This window comes from Alligator sinensis, unplaced genomic scaffold, assembly GCF_000455745.1.
Source record: "Alligator sinensis unplaced genomic scaffold, ASM45574v1 scaffold312_1, whole genome shotgun sequence".
NCBI classification, from domain to species: domain Eukaryota; kingdom Metazoa; phylum Chordata; order Crocodylia; family Alligatoridae; genus Alligator; species Alligator sinensis.
In genome coordinates, this window is record NW_005842029.1 from 478,584 (window position 1) to 495,839 (window position 17,256).

General features: G+C 43.8%; 1 protein-coding gene across 1 annotated transcript in view; it reads right to left on the bottom strand.

Annotated features, from left to right (window-relative positions):
* FRMPD4 (FERM and PDZ domain containing 4) overlaps positions 1 to 17,256 on the bottom strand; it is a 455,712-nt gene that overhangs the window by 100,704 nt on the left and 337,752 nt on the right. Inside the window, exons 4-5 of the mRNA XM_014519316.2 lie at positions 14,610 to 14,770; positions 9,930 to 10,032 (exon numbers count right to left, since the gene is read on the bottom strand). Coding sequence (XP_014374802.2) covers positions 9,930 to 10,032; positions 14,610 to 14,770 — 264 coding nt within the window. The remainder of the gene's footprint in view (positions 1 to 9,929; positions 10,033 to 14,609; positions 14,771 to 17,256) is intronic.

The following is a 17,256-nucleotide window of genomic DNA, read 5'->3' on the forward strand; positions in this document are numbered from 1 at the left end:
CTATGTTTCAGCCTTCCAAAGGCAAACTACAATGTCACCCTTCAGTTGCTGGGAAGATAGTACAACATTTCTTTCCTCTAATGCAAATACAGAAGGAAAAGCTTCCATCAGCCATGGCAGTAGAGGTCAAGCAAGGTCTCCAAAGATGAGGAAACCTAACACAGGCCATTAATATCAAGGTTGGCTATGCTGACAAACTGCTCTTTCTTCATTAGGGTAACAGACAAGAGTTCCTGAAAATTCAAACTGCATGACCTTTTCCAGACTAATCCACATTACCATTAGTGAACTATTTCAGTGGCAGACCACCAGGCTACCTTGAAACCAAACAGAAAAGTAGCCCTTTCTGTTCATAAACTCAGTGGCTGTGTGTGTGTGTGTGTGTGTGTGTGTGTGTGTGTGTGTGTGTGTGTGTCCGTCCGTCCGTCCATGTATATATGGCAAATAATAGGAATTTAGGTTCTATCAGCCGTCTATTGTAACTGGAAAACCCGGTGTATGCAAAGCAAACGGGACCTCCCGATGACTGGCAAGCTGTACAACGTGCTGTAACAGCAGTTTTAATTGGCATCATGAATCACCATAACAAAGCTGCAAGAATCAATCTGTCTGCATTAATACAGTTCTTTTCTGACCAGTAATCATGATGATGGCCACATCTGAATGCCTCTAAGGTTCTGGGCCAAGTTCTATGTCATGTCATTTTGACAAAATATTATGACCTTTGTCACTTTGTAGCCAATGCTGGCCTAGGCATCTTGTATCTGCAACACTTGCCCATGTTGTTTTCTTGAGTCTAGAAATCGCACTGAAGAGAATGAAAATTCCCTATTGAAACAATTGCACCCTCCTGTCCTCACCTATTTCCCCATTCTCTTCTATATGGAGTTGCAGGTCAGGAAAGGGAAGAAGGAACTGATGTTGCTCCAAATATTGCTGCCAAAACAGCTCAGTCACCCAACAGCTGGTTTGCAAAGCTATAGCTGTCCAAGAGAGGAGTGTGCAATAAATTCTCACAATATGCTGTGTATTTCTGACAGCCAGAATCTTAGTGTGGAAAGCTACCTTGACCATAATAATATATGTTAGGAATTTGAAAATAGCACTGGCTATCCCAAGAGAGGTGGCTTAGGGACTAGCAAAGAGAGGAATCATAGCATTTTCAGACCTCCAGATGTGGAATGTTGAATACAAATTACTATTGTGGATCCTGGTTCTCCATGACTGAAGCCTATTGAGAGCCAGGATCTGCAACAGTGACCCTGTTTAGATGGGACAAGTGAGAGAAGAAGAAAAAGAATGTCAAGATAGGAGAAGATAACCAGAAAACTCTCTCATCATGTGCTACAAGAGCAAATTCACAATGCATGTGACCCATGAGCAGCCCATAGAAGCTATTGAGGATATAGTTCTGAGGAAACCTCCCCTGGAGTAGAAGCAAGCATGCTTGGTGGAGTAAAAGCTGGCTGCTTGTTTAGACACAGTTACATGGCAACAGTTACAAAGAACCTTCTTATTACTTACTTACTTACTATCTTATACTTACTGAAGTAAGCACATCTTAGTTCAAATTAATCCTCCCACGTCAACAGGCTGTGTTTAGCTGTGTTTAAATTTAAGGGCAGTAATAAGAGTGCTTTCATCAGACTAGGAAGATGAAAGCTACTCTTGTTGGTTTTCATCCAAATACGTCTTTTATTTCCAGTTCCAGTGTTCTCAGCACAGCCATTCCATAAGTCCTTGTTCTAATTATTGTGCTTACTAACTATAAAGCAATTTGTTACTGCATAGCAGAGATGCAATTTAACACAGACATCTTAGTATGATGATGTAACTTGAGGCATAACAATTCATTAAGCCCAGGCATTTAGAAAATACTTTTATTATTTACTGGCAATTGGTATTCTTTAAAGATCTAGCCAGCTTATTGTATTACTTAGGACCAAATATTTCCAGGGTCCTTCAGTCCACTTCTCTTAAAAAGCAGAGAATGCATTTATTCCTTTATAATGGCTTAAAGCAAAAATAAATGAATAAATAAATAAAAATGGCTGCTTAATTTTATTACCACGGAGTTAATTTTTATACTGCTAAAGTAAAGGGTACTTTGATGAAGAACAAACATTTATTTTCATTAAGCATGGGTGATTTTGTTATATTGGCTGAGCATGACTATGCATCACTATAAATTTCAGTAAGAAAAGACATTTTTGAAACCTTGGACACACACATACACACATGCATGCATGCACACACACTACAGTTTAACATTTGCAATATCATTTACATTTTAAGTTCTAAATATTATATGAGTATAATGATTTTTAATAAAAATATTTCCCTAAATGTAAAGCTGGTGACTGGGCTATTCTGGCTCTTCACTTCTCCGAACAAGTTTTAAATTATTAATACAAATTATGGAATGTTATGAAAAATATAATGCTACGGAATCTCCAAGAACCCCATGCTTTTACATCAGTGATGCTCAATGTACAGCCTGCAGGCCAGATACAGCTCATGGAGCCAAGGCAGCCACTTGGTGGGCTCCCACAGGTCCAGAAATCTGGTGGCTTTGGAACAGTGGCATTATTATGGTAATTTCAGCAGCTCTAGGTGTCCCACAGCAATTAACACTACCCTGTTGCTAAATATTTGGACCTGTGGGGAGCCCCACATCCCAGATGACATAGCCCAGGGGCAAGCAAAATGTGGCCCGTGGGCCAGATACGGCCCACCAGGCCATTCTATCTGGTCTGCGGGGCCCCTAAAACTTTAGAAAATATTTATCTGTCCTGGTTGCCTGTCAAAGATGACAGGAGCCAAGAACAGTAGGACCCAGGGGGAGCTGTCAACAGGATGCAGCAGCCCTGCCCCGCCCAACCCCCAGCCATTTCCCTGCTTTCCTGCCCCCAAACTGCTCCAGCACCATGCATCTTCTGGCTGCAATGTCAGACTGCGGGAGCCCGGGTCCATGGGCTGGTACTCGGGGGGGTGTGTGTGCATATGATGAACCCCACATGCACATCCCACCACACACATGCACCCACACCTCCACTCCCATTGCCATACATGCAGATTCCCACACCCACACCCCCTTAAGCACCCCAGCCACCCTCCCCACACACACATCCCCCCACAAACCCCACACCCATCCATACTCCACATATCCACACCCCCCCATATGCTCCCTCACTCCACACCCACATCCCCCATACCTATCCACCCCCCACAGACACACCAACACCCTCCCTTGCACTCCACATAACCACACACCCACAGTCTTCCACAAACTTATACCCTCCCACAATATACAAGAGTAAGACTTCATTTTAAGCTATTATACAATCACTTCTATGTATACTACACAAACACATGTAAACCAGGACAAACATATTTTTTAAAATCAAATTAATTAATGTTTTAGATGTTCACTTTTTAGAATATAATTCGGTATTTTTCTCATTCCAAGATGGCAAAACCTCTTGCTGAACAGAGCACTTCCAGGGGCTGGAGCCCCAACAAAGAACTGGACTCAACCCATCCAAAATTATATGCAGTGGAACTAGGTCATCTCCTGACTAAGACAAGTTCAACATCAAGACATGCAGTTGAGAATCGGGTAATCTATGTTGGCTGTAAGAGCTGGGTGAGTCTGTGCCCCCATGGCACAGTCCCACAGGGTGCAGGGCCACTATACAGCTGTATGTACAGTCCGATCATACACTGAGCTGACAATAGGGCAGTGTGATTGACTGACTCACACTGACCATGGTCAGCCTGTGCTTCCTTGCAGCCCAATGTGGGGATTATGAAGTGGTTTTGTTCTGTTCCCTGCTGGAGCAGTAAAGTTCAGAAAGCAACACATTACCTGCCTGAGGGGAAGAAGAGGATGCTGAAGCAATACAGCAAGAGAAGCTGCAGCATGTACAGAACCCTGGCTGGTCCCAGGTTATTTTTCTCCTGCAGTGGCTATTTTTAACCTTGGAGAAAAAAGCCTGAATATCTGTCTATTCATGGTTTCTATTAGGAGAGCAGCAACTCTCCCAGGAGAATGGAAGTGGAGAATTGGACACTTCCAAATATACAAAAGTCTCCCTTATTGTGCGATGACATTAAAGTTACCATTCCATTGATTGTACGTCTTGATATTGATTGCTCCTAAATATTGGTATTAAGTACACTGTGAAGAATTTAAACTCACAGGATCTGTAGCCAAAGTACAATAAAAACAAGCCAAGCAGCTTCTGCTATATTATTTCATAGTCTGTTCTTTAAATTTTATCTGTTTTGTATGCAGTTTGCTTACTCCTTGCCTTGATTTTAATGACATATTTACACCCTGGTCTTGTTTTTTAGGTGATTTTCTCTTCCTAATTTTAAGAGGTCTACTTCCAGAGAGCAGTTTTACAATTCCTAAAAATATGACCTGCCTTTTTAGTGAACCAAATAAACATGACTTCTGGGCATCTGCCTGAAAATGCTCAACAGCGAACAATAGGATGCAAAAGTCATTGAATATTTCCAGAAATAATGATATCTTGTGTGTTACAGCTGTAAGCCAGGCAGGATCAGTATCTCTAGGTTTCAAAGGATGACCTGAAATCTATTTAAATATTGCCAGTAAAGCAGGAACCAAGAAAATGAAATGGATTAGACTGACCTACCAACTTTCTTCATTATTACAAAATGAATATCTATAATCTTTGCTATACTTCTGACCACTCTACATTGCAATAGAACTTCTCAATTTACAAAATCAGGCTATCTAAAAGCAAATCCATTCTTGTGTCTTTGATCAGAAATACCCCAAGGTGGCTTTAATGTTGAGTTAGACAGCTTCCCATTTATGGAAAAGTTCTTATTTTTCAAAAAGGCTTATTTTAATATAACCAGTTCTAAAATGAATCCCTAATCATGCCTTCAAGCTTAATGATGAGAGGAAGTAATATAAACAATGCAAACTTAGCATCTCCACTATCCTCATTTATTAAAGCTGGCATGCAGTACAAATTTGCTAGTCATAAGAGTTTTGTACTTAATTTTGAATAGTTGGGGAGGGGTAGGGGAAGAAAGTTTACTATAAGCTTTGGCACAAGTGGACATCATTCTATATAAAAGTAATCGATGCAAAAGAAATGCTCCTGGCTATTTTATAGAAACAAATGCAGATAAAGTACTTGTTGAAAAAGTGAGCTTTTGTAGCGGTAGATGTAGGATATTTTCTTTCTTTGGATTTAAAATTTCTTGCAACTAAATGCCTTCATTTAACGTCCCTTTCAACAACCTTAATGGCTTCAGAAAAATAAAAGTGAAAATCCTCATCACGTATTTTAAAATTCATTTGTAAAATTATTAAAAATAAAACAGAATATATATTTTAATGCAATACTGAAGGCTTGGCTTGGCATCTCAAGCATTTGAAGTGTCCAGACCTTTCAGTTGAATTGTCCTCATTACCTGAGTGTTGCCTGTTTTAACTTTTGTTTCAAAATACATGTAGCTTTTGCTAAGGTTGGCATAATAAAATCTAGGGATCTATATTTTGAAGTTTAATTGTTTTGGTTTTTTTTCTTTCATTCTTCAACTAATGAAGGCAAATTTGTTCTCAGCTTTGCAGTAACTTTCACAGGGCTGGATAGACATAACCACAGACTTTGGCATCGCTAATTCTAAATATCTCTTAGATCTGTTCAGTAGTAGATAATACAGTCATTCATGCAAGCAAATAATACTACCACCCCAAATTAGTATGCAAGTATATATCCCCCACTTAGGGGCAGAAAGCTCACTCATCACTGATTTGCCTATTAGCTGGAAAGCAAGATTAAAACATTTTCTCTGTCCCTGCTGGAAACTGAGACTCAGCATTGCTTTCGAGGTAGTGAATGTATCTATAGGTGACCTTGGTTAAGATACACTATTGTGCAGGCACAGAGAATTGATTCCAGATGTCCCCATTGAAATGGTAGTAAGCTCTTTATGTGAAATGAAGTATTATATAACCCTGATACAGGTCACTATGAATTGCATTAAAGAGAAGACAACTTCTGTCAAACCCCTAGAAGCAGAGAAATAAAGAGAATGGTAGAAAAACAAAGTTTCTCCCTCTAATTCAGTAACACTTAGAAGTTTTATTTACAACACCCCAGCTAAGATGTTAAGTATGTGTGCATACAGCTGTTTGCTCCACCCAGTTTATGTTCACAAGGCTTGCTTTAACCTGCACAAACACAGACGGGGAGTGGCATGTACAGCTGTTTGCTAGTCCCAGGAGCTGCACAGGGAAACTGGAGTAAGTAACTTGGGGTGGGGTAAGGGACAGGTGGGACTGTCTGGTTTTTGGTGGCAGGGCTGCAGGAGGGAAGGGGTTATCTGTCTGGAGGGTAGGAGTGTCAGGGTGGGGGCACTAAAATTAGCTGCTGAGGGTTGTGGGGGTGGGGTAGGCTAAGGAAGAGCACAGCCCTGAGACTGTGGCAAGTGGCTAGGCTTTCCCAACCCCACGGCTGCTCTCCAAATACACACAGGTGTTTGATAGATCAGGTTAATGCGTTCTCAGTCTAAGTTAGTTCAGCTCCTCAGGTGAATTAGATCTAACTTAGATCAGGCCTACCATTTTTTGCATGCAGTTTGCATTTTTTGCACAGATGGGTATTTAGATTGAATTAACCCTAGTTAGCTTGATCTAAACGCAACAGCTGTATGTACCACATGGCATCATATAATTATAACATCTGAATTTCATTTTGACATATCATCACTCAGGGCAGCTTCTAAATTTGTCTCAAATTTGCCTCATTTAACTCCCTTTGCCTCAAGCCTAATCAGATAATCTGTTTTTCCTAGCGTTACTATTGCAAATTATTAACAACAAATGAAGGCGAGAGTGGTCCACTCCAGTTATAACATGATAACTCCAGTTATTACATGAATGTATCTTAAAGCATCAGAGAAAGAGTCTAGGCTATTGTCACGGCGGGGTCCTCCAGGAGGGCTGATCTCCTTAGGGCCCCCATGCCTATTCGGCCCAAGGGCACCCTCTATTCTCGCCCGCCACGTCTTTGATCTTGAGTTCAATTGGGAGGCTGCCTTACGTCTCCTAGGCACGGTTAGCTGGGACCTCCGTCCCCGTGTTCTCCCGGACCCACCGGGGGGTCTCCCTGTACACTGGGTGCGTTCCAGGCACCCTAGCCTTATCAGCTACGCGTGGCTCCTACCAACCCCTAATACCACGCCCCAAGCCTCGCAGATGTACTGGACGTTGGTCTGTCAAAATACACGCCCACTCCCCTGGGCCTCCTCTGTGGTCTAGCCCACTCCCGGGCCTTCTCTAATATAAGGCCCCTCACGGGGACTCTCGTCGAACCCACTCTGGGCCTTCTCTAAAATAATCTAGCCTGCTACGGGACTTCCTACTGAGCCTCCGGTCCTTTAGGCCCACCGCACGGCTACCATCTCTTATCCAGGCTCACCACGCCCCTATCCCCTTTTGCCGGGGACCACCACAGCACCTTGCCTTTCTCCCAGGGTGTTGTACTGCTAACCCCTTCCGTCGGGGTCCACCACAGCACCCTGCCCCTATCTGAGGGCTATTGCCGTACTAGCCTACAGCCGGGCTCACCACGCCCATCTCGGGCTTCTCAATAGTCCCCCTTCTCTGGGACCTTACATGCCCGTACCAGGCTTCCTGATACTATCGCCCCTTCTCTGGGGCTTGCTGTGCTCCCGCTGGGCTCCTTAATAATGCCGCCCCCTCTCTGGGGCTCACTGTGCCCCGCTGGGGCTCCCTAACAATGCCACGCTCTCACTGGCGCCGGGGCTCCCACACCGCTGGGGTTCCCCTCCTGAGAATACTGTGCCCTCACTGGTGCTCAGGGCCCCACCCCTCTGGGGTCCCTTTGAGGCCTCCTCCAACCCCTTAGAGCCTCACCCTTGCCACCGGTGTAATAAACACCAACACTAACAAAACAAACCACATGCTTCCTGGCTATAACTTAACTTAAGGCCATCTGGCTGTAACAACATAGCTTCCGCGTCCCAGAGCCACCACCCTTCAGTCTGCTCGAACAGTACTCGCAACGTAGCTCCGTGAGCTCCTGCCCCTCTGGCTGCTGGCAGCCAACTCCCAGCCTAACCTTGGTTCTAGGCTTTATAGGAGCCAGGCCCTGCCCTATATTACCAGCTGACTGCTGTCAGGTGTGAGTTAATCTATCTGGGGTTGCCCTGGCAACTCACAGCTGTGCTCATTATCCCTGCTAGGGCTTTTCCCCCAGCAGTTTTCCCCTCTCTAGGAGCGGGGCAGTGAGGTGCCCCGTGACAGCTATAATATGATGATTTGATGTAGCAATAAAAGTATTCCAAGGAAGTTTACAATGACCAATTAAATTCTATGCAACTATTTAAGGATTTTACACTGGCACAGATGGGCTATAACTGGGCACTTTGAAGAAAAAAATGATAGAAACAGCAGTGTCTCAAGAAATTTCGTGAACTCTCTGATGCTCTTGCCATTTTTGTGATAAAAGCCAGAAGTATTTTGTTGTAGGTTGATTTGTGTTACAGCATTTTATTTTGTTTTATTTTATTTTATTTCATTTTAAGCAGTGAAATGTTTGATGTTGATGCTGTCAGTACTCTAAGGTAGAAAGAATTCTTTGAAAAGGAAGGCTGTTCGGCAAGTACTAAAGATAGTCAGATTTTGGATTCAATTAGTCACCTCTGGATCCATAGCTGGATCCCATCAACTAAGAACACCTTGTGCCTAGCTCTCACATGCTTCATCCTGAGTCTTATGATCTGCAGTATTTCGGGAGAATGCAGCTGATACAGCAATTCATAAAAATGAATCTGGATGTGGACACTTTTTGAGGAGTAACGTAGATAATGTACTGTCAACACTGAGAGCTACCAGATTTAAGAGAAGAAACCTCCATGTAACATGCCAGCCAAAAGATGCACATAGTTGGGCCTTGAAACTTTCTCTGACACTTCCTAGCCCAAGGACTAAACCTGTTAGCCCACGTGAAAACGATACGTAGCACACACTTTTTTAAACAGTCATGGTCCTGAAATGTAAAGCAATTGTGTATTACATTAACTCTAGAATTGGCAATCAATTTGCCATTCAATAACATTCTAATACTCATTGGATCTTACTCCTACATCTATTATATCTTTTAAAAATGTTCTTGGTGTTGTACCACATATTTTCCTGTTATTCATCATATTACATCCTTTTTTGGAATTTGAGTGCGTTTCTCCTCTTTTCCTTCTCTCTTTTGCCATCCAGTTTTAGCTTTTCCTATTTTTCTTTCTCTACACTGTCTTTGATTCCCTTCCTCAAACTGCATTTCATGCCTGCCCTCTCACTCCGTCACACAAACTCACATCCATGTCAAGCCTGCCCCACCTGCTCAGCACCTATTTACACATATCCACTCTTGGATTCACTCCTGCCTTCCCCACTGCATTCTGGTGCCACTCTTTTCCCTCTTCGCTCTCACACTCCAGGACTACCCTAAAAAGAGAGTAGATCAGCAGTCACTGTAGCTGCTATGCTCAAGGACTGGCCCCATAGCTAATCCACTTCCCTCCCTCTGCCAGATATTCCAGATGATGTGTTCCTGCCCCAGACAGCCCACTGACCTCCTCTCACTTCTTCCTTTCCAAAACAAATAATGGAGTAGGATTTTTCAAACCTTTAAACCTTTACAACACTTAACTGATCCTCCTCACAAGCTCCCAATTTTTTTGGAGGTACACCAATATATTTTTCCCCATAACTACTTTTCCCATAACTAACAGAGTATTATGCAATGAAACATCCTTTCAATAGTACATATTATTTGATGCAACACTGACACATTATCAAATGACTGTACTGACAGTGAGCTGCCACAGGTTCATGGTTTATATTATAGGACATCAACTACCTGACAAGATCGATGACTCTCTCCCTTGGAGCAGTGCTGACTGGTTCATCATTAATCATTATGATCTGATCTCCTGGTATAAGTTTTCCTTCAGAAGGGCCGCCTGGAGACAAATGAGAAATAAGCACAAGTTAGTCGAGCTTTGTAAACACACAGCCTCCTCTACTGTATAGGTACTATGTACAGTTTTGTCAGGAGATAAAGGCTTTGTCCACCAAAAGACACTCTGGGAAATCACCTGAGAGCACGAGAAATTGTGTGGCTTCTGCTAGAACCATTTTGCTCTACTACAATAGTTGCATCAGCAGGATGAGCAGCACACCATGGGGGGACAAGTTGTTAAAAGGGCAATGGGCAACAGCAGCTGGCAGAGAGTGTGGGCAATTTATACACACCTTCTGCCAGCTGCGGTAGGGTGGAAGAAACCTCAGCAGTAGAGCTGGTCTTACTCTGCTGGTAGAAAGAAAGGCTTGTCCTACCCTAGCAGAGCTGTGAGTATGGACACACAGTTTTGTCAGCAGAACTGGAGTACTGCCAGCAAAACTATGTAGTGCAGACCAAGACATAAAGTGCTTTGCACTTCTGCTGATGGTACATCTCCACTACAAGAACTGCCTTGCTAGACAGCAAATGTCTTAAATGCATGAGTGCCTGGAATTAGAATCCTAAATCGATGCTTAGGAACACAAGAAAATAGAGCTTGATTTTTCCAGCCATGCCAAAAGAATATACGGATGATCAACACCACTGGAAATATGGCAATTTTTATTCAGGTTCCTAAACTAACTATGGAGTTACTTAGATATGAAAGTTAGAGCCAACGTGTATTGACTTCTGAGTATTGAAAATATATTCAAGTACCAATTTTTTCTTAAAGCACAAAAGCTTTCTGCTTTTCACAAGCAGCTCACAGAAAGGGAGAAAAGTGTCACAGCCTCAAATGAAAAGATAATGTCTAGTCATTAAACTTCCTTATGATAGGATTAAAAAAATCACCACTGAAAATGAAGACTTAAAAGGAAAAAAAAAATTCTGCCCACTACAATTCATTCAGATAATATTTGAAGTTGTTCTTTCATCCATTTGGGTTAGAAGAAGTATTTTAGGGCCTTGTTACACATTATGCTGTGAGATACACAAATGTTGATCAGTGGTAGTGCTATCTTGGAGTCACAGGAGATGTGTAAGTGCTGACAGTGCGGGGGCATCACTCCTCACTGCCACTGCAGTGGGGGAGCATAAGTTTGTGGTGCCCTGACTGCTGCCAGGCATTGGATCCAATGGGACTACAGCTCCAAACCCTGCCATTGGCACAGAAATTGTGCTGCTGCTGCCACTTCCACTGCTGCTGGGCCCTGTGCCCCTCTGTCAGCGCAGTAACTTGGGGAGGGGGCATCATCAATGCTTGGAGTTTGGAGCAGTCACACCCTTAGTTTAGAAACCTTCCCCAACTGTCCCCCACCTGCACAGCTTTGACTTGCCACTAGAGGCCTAGTAAACTTGGGCAGGATTAGGAGCTGTAGCTCTGAGTTGCCACTAGCGGGCTGGTGAGCCAGGACAGGCTTCCATCCCTGCTCTATGGGTCGTGGGTTTGAGAGATCCTGGGATACTAGGGGACTTCAACTTGGGTTGCACCTCTACGGGGAGTGACCACACCTTAATGGAACAGGAGCTGGGTAATGTGGATCAGAGATAATCCTGCTCTGGAGTGGCCTAATTTGAGCCAAATGATGAGTGCTTAAAACCACTTTAAAGTGTTAATGTGTTGACAATCCAGGGCCTAAGAGCTCCAGGAGCCACCCAAAATTACCAGAACCATAGGCGATGCATAGAGGGCGTACAGGGGAGCTCATGCCTCCCTGAGAGCACTGGTGCCCTCCCCTTATAACGAGCACTCTGGCTGGTAGGGGGCATGGAAAGCACTTGTTCCCCCCTGTAAAATTGACCCCCCTGGTCACCAGCTGGCCACTGGGGGACCTCCCCGCCCTGGTCATGCCCCACTGGTGCCCCCTCAGACTTGGGAGGCACCAGTTGCCCATGACCAGAACAAAGCCCTTACTTTCAAATCTACTACAAATGAAATTTTACCATGTACAAAAGAACTCTGAGGAGGTCCCACTGAGTTAATTTCCATTCCTACTCTGATGATTCAATACAAGCATGCTTCCCAAACTGGCTTTAATGAAAGCTACACTAATCTGAAAAACAAAAGAGTAGTCTGGAGGGTACCTTGTTACAGAATTTGCTTTGGGAACAACAAACATTTTTCTTAATGTGCATACCTGGGTTAATGAAATTAAATCTTTTGACACATGTTATTTTGTAATGCTATGAAGCCTAGCTCTCTATGGAGTGTATACATGTCCACAGTCCCCCAGCTGTGGCAAAGTTGACAAAGTTTGCCACAGAGGTTCAATTTTCATCCAGGGGATGAAAGGGGGAGGTCCTTAGCTCCCTCTGCCACCAGCCACTGAGCTGGACAGGCAGGCTCACTAATACACTTGCATTGTCAGCTGTTGCATCAGCCATGGTGACAGATATGGATCTGCGCACAAACCGGCTAATCAGCAGGGATCCTGATTTTCTCTTTTGGATTAAAAAAAAGTAACCCCAAATCCACATTTTTTCCATGATTAAAATGAAAAGCCACTAATACAGGGATTTTCAACCTTTTTAAATCAAAGTACCCCCGATGGCCAGATGTGGAGCTGGGTGGGGGGGAGGGGGGAGGAGGGAAGGGAGGTGGCATGCAGCTAGACGCAAAGCAGGGTGGCGGGCAGACACAGGATCAGGGCTGAGGCAGGGCGGGGAAGCTCACTAGGCTGGTGGCGGCAGCCGCCGTGTGTGTTTGCCTGCCCTGCAGAAGGGCACCACTGCCCTTGCCCTGCCCCGGCCCTGCTCCTTGAGGCGGCAGGGCCGCCTCCCAGAGCACTGGGAGGTGGCAGTGCTCTGTTCCTGCCAGCCAATGAGTACTCCCTACGGGGGTGGGCAAAATGCGGCCCACCAGGCTATTTGATCTGGCCCACATGACCCCTTAAAAATTTAGAATATTAATATTTATCTGCCCCTAGCTGCCTGTCATGCGGCCCTTGATGAATTGTCAAAACTCAGTAAGCAGCCCTCCACCCAAAATAATTGCCTGCCCCTGCCCTAGTACTATTCCAAGTATCTCTGGGGGGTATGTGTATCCCCAGTTGACAACCCCTATACTAATACACACACACACACACACACACACACACACACACACACACAGAGTGGTGGTTCATTTTGATCATGGAAAAACATGTGTTTTGGTTACTGTTTTTAATCTGAAAATTGGGGATTTTTTTTTTTAATCAGAGAAAACCAGGTTCCCAGCTGATCAGGCAATTTCTGCTGCCCAATCAGCAGACTTTGCTGCCACTGCAGCCCTGTCAGAATACAAGATGCACTTCTTTGACCAGGCTTTCGCTAACACAAGTACATAGCAGAGTGTCCATAAAAGAATTAAAATGAGAATTAAACCTCCAAAACAAATCAAATAAATATTAAAGAAAAACATAACACTGCAAAAACAATTCTCTCCTTAAAACAGAGGCTTAAGAGAGACTCAACCGCATAGCACATTATATTCATGTAATTTCATGTACATACAGAAAATACTAGATACAGTAAGGCACCAGAAGCTATACAGCATGAGGTATTAAACTCATTTGGTGACCACAGGGATTCTTGTATGCTGCATAACACACCTCCAGTGGCATGGCGAGAGTCAGCGGCATTAATCCGCTAGGTGCTAGCCCGAGCAACATGGTAGCTCTGGAAGACATAGGGGTTAATGCTACCACTGCTTGCCCCACTGCCACAGAATTGTATCTGAAACAAGGATCACAACCTGGAAATTTGGTAGCAATGCGGGACTGGCGGGACTGGTCCCGGGCATGAGGGACTGGTGTTAACTCCCATGATCGCCTGAGCTGCTGTGTTGGAGGGCCTGCACCCTGGGGGATAATGCAAATGATGCTGCAGAGGATCTTGACCCAGAATTTGGGTGATGGGGTGAATGCTGGCAGTGTTAAACCGGCTGGGTGCTGGCCCTGCTGACACACCAGCTCTGGTAGTCAGCATGGTGAACGCTACCTAGTATAGATCCCTGTAGGAAACCCTGCAGGCTAAATAACCCACCTCTGCATGCTAGATCTAGCCTGCAGGCTGTATATTTGAGATCCCTGCTGTACAGAATAGAATGGAATGAAGGGAATTCATCCTTTAAATGAAATTGGTCATTTAGCTTAGTCAAACAATAGTGATAGCTGATGGGAGAAAAAAAGCAAAACAACACATAAGTTGGCTTCTAGCTGCTAACAAATTTGTACTGGAGTTAGAAAGAGATTGGAATGAGGTGGAGGGAGGAGGGGAAGGAAGATTCTCCAGTAAAAGTCCTTACAGGACTATGCCAGTTCTATCACAACTTGGAATCCTGTTTATAAATCATGATCCCCATTGACTGCCTGGTTGCTTTAACTGTTTAACAGCACTTTCCTGTGTCGCTTCAGTCCAGTGTACCAAGTCCTCAGTCAGCCTCAATACATGTTCAAAAGCACAAAATAAAAAGGGATTTAAACAATAAGTCAGAAAACCAGGGGGGGGGGCGGGGGCAGGGAGTGGGGAGGACAGAAGAAAGGAGAAAAAACATACCTGGTGTTACCGAGCGTACAACAACTGGTTTTTCACTACCAGCCACAAAACCAAATCCCAGAACAGGATCCCTCCTCATTTCCACTTTCCGAGGGGCTGGAGGGGTGATTTGGCAGCTCTCTATTTGAGGGTCTTCAAATGTGGCTGACTGTGTCATGTGACTATGGAAAAATATAAGACAGAAAAGAAAAAATATCATTAAAATGAGATTTTGTTGTATGAATTCAGGACAGATAATGTGTGTTACAGCATAGGATGAATACTTGAGCTGCTCTCTCTGGTTGCATCTACATGAGTGGCAGACTGTGCAGTTGTTACTGTGCAATCATTTAGTATTTGAATAAGCAAGTACTAAATGACTGCACAGTAATAAGCATTACTGCACAGTACCATTGCCGCACAATTTTTTCCCAAAGCTGCTGTGCAGTAGCAATGAGCAACTGCACAGTAGCTTGTTACTACTACACAGTATTGCTGCCACATGGTTAGTGCCTGGCAATGCTACTGCACAGTTACAACAAGCTATGGCGCAGTAGTTGACTGTTACTACACCGTAGCATCTCCTGTAAACGTGCCCTCTGAAAGATCAAAACTTCTTCTAATTTGATGTTTTTAATTCTTGAATTAGGTTTGCTTACATGGAGCTCATTAACTAACTGTTACTAATACCCACACGGAACTTACAGTATTTTTCATCCTTTGTTTCAGAAAGGAGGAAAAAAATCTTCAATTTAAAGCATAAAAATCCGTAAGTGATTTGCAAAAGGAGGAGGACCACTGAGCCCTGAGCTCAGTTTGCACATAGCTGAGTAAGCACAAGCAAACTGGAAATAAAAGTAACACTCAGTTGTATATATCAAGTACAAGTAATTTTTTTTGTATAAGAGCAAGAAGATTAATACTGTGGAAAATCAAAAGGATAGTTTAAAAAATGAAGAAAAAGGAAGAAAGAAAGAGACCTGGTGAGTAGTTCTATTTTTTAAATAATATTAATATATTGTTATAATCAGCCCCCCCAAAAAACATTAGATGCAATTTATTTTGGGAGAATATCATGATCCACAAGGAAGTATTCAAACATTGTGCATCAGAAATATTAAAATGTATTAATTTATTAGTGTCTTATCTCTACAAACATTGTGGACACATAAGATATTCATAGACAAGTGTATGCATAAATGTTGTAGATATATGCAGACATATACACATATTTTCTGTTCCTTAGTTAATGGGTGAATTTCTTGTAGAATCACTTTTGGGCTAATACATGCAAATCACCAATGCCAGTTATACAGCTACTCAGCCTGCTAAAGCTTCATCTCCTGGGAGACAGTACTACCTGGTTCTACTCAAATAAGACAACCCTCATCAGATGCTCTGATGGAGTCAGACTCACTCTAGAACAACAGACTGACAAACGTCTATGTAAATACCAAGCTTCTCCGGAGATAATAGGTGATAATTGGTAAGAATACCACAGAAGCAAACTGTTTAAAGTTTTATTATGTGTTGTCTCTGTAATATTTTTGTCCTAAATAAACCTTCACTATAATTTGTGACAACTGGCAGATCAAAGATCTGCAGGTAATGAAGTAAATCCTGAGCTTCTGGGATAATTGCTCAATTGCAGAGGAGCAGCAGCCCTAAAACCTCAGTCTAGAGAGAAAGAAAACAGATTCCTTTCTCAATACAGGTGATAGCTAGAGGTTTAAGACCTAAGGGACAAGCCCTGGCAGAGGCCACAAAGGAGTCAGAGGTGCAGTTAACAAGAGAATTGTCACTGTTATTGGTTTGGAAGTCAGTACCCCTAGAAATGCATGGACTGAAGTTCTGAGTAGCAGAAGCAAGTCAACACCTAGCTGTGTACTAGGGCTGTGCGAAGCTTTGGGTACTGATTGGATTTGGAGGAGATTCGGCCCGATACGGTAGCCGAATCTCCAAATCTGAATCGAATAAGGAGACCAATAAAAAGGTCCAAATTGATTCGAAACTCTCCGAATTGATTCATAAAAGATTTGGAGAGCTTCAACGATTTGGGCAGTCTCCACCTGCTGCAGCAGGGAGCTGGAGCTGGACTTGGAGCTGATAAGTAGGGGGCAGGGGAGTGGGGGATGGAGGAGGGGGGAGGGAAACATGGGAGGACCCCGAGCCCTCCAACCCCCCCACTCTGACAGCCCCACCCCCATAGATGCCCTGCCTGCCCTAGCTCCGGCCCTTTAAGAAAAAAAACCAAAAAAAACCTTGGGCCTGACCAGCTCTGAAGCAGCCTCAGGGCTTCAGGGGGCTCATGGAAGAGCCCTCCACACAGCGTGGGGCAGTGGGGATTGCCCCCCTTCTGGGCAGGAGCCGGTGAGTCTGGCATTTTTTGGTTGTATTTTTCCATAAAGGGCTGGAGCTGGGGTGAGACAGGCAGCCATTGCTGGGGTTGGGAGAGTGGGTGGGGGATGGGCCTGTGTGATTCGGTCAAATCGATTCGGGACAGTGATTCGAATCACCAAATTGAATCACTGTCCCCCAAATCGGCCGAATCCGAATCTGAAGTGAATACTAGCTGCTTCACACAGGCCTACTGTGTACCAGAAATGGTTAGTTTGTAGCAAATGGGAACTGGTTTGTAGTTTCCTTCAGGTTGACCTATCTATCGAAT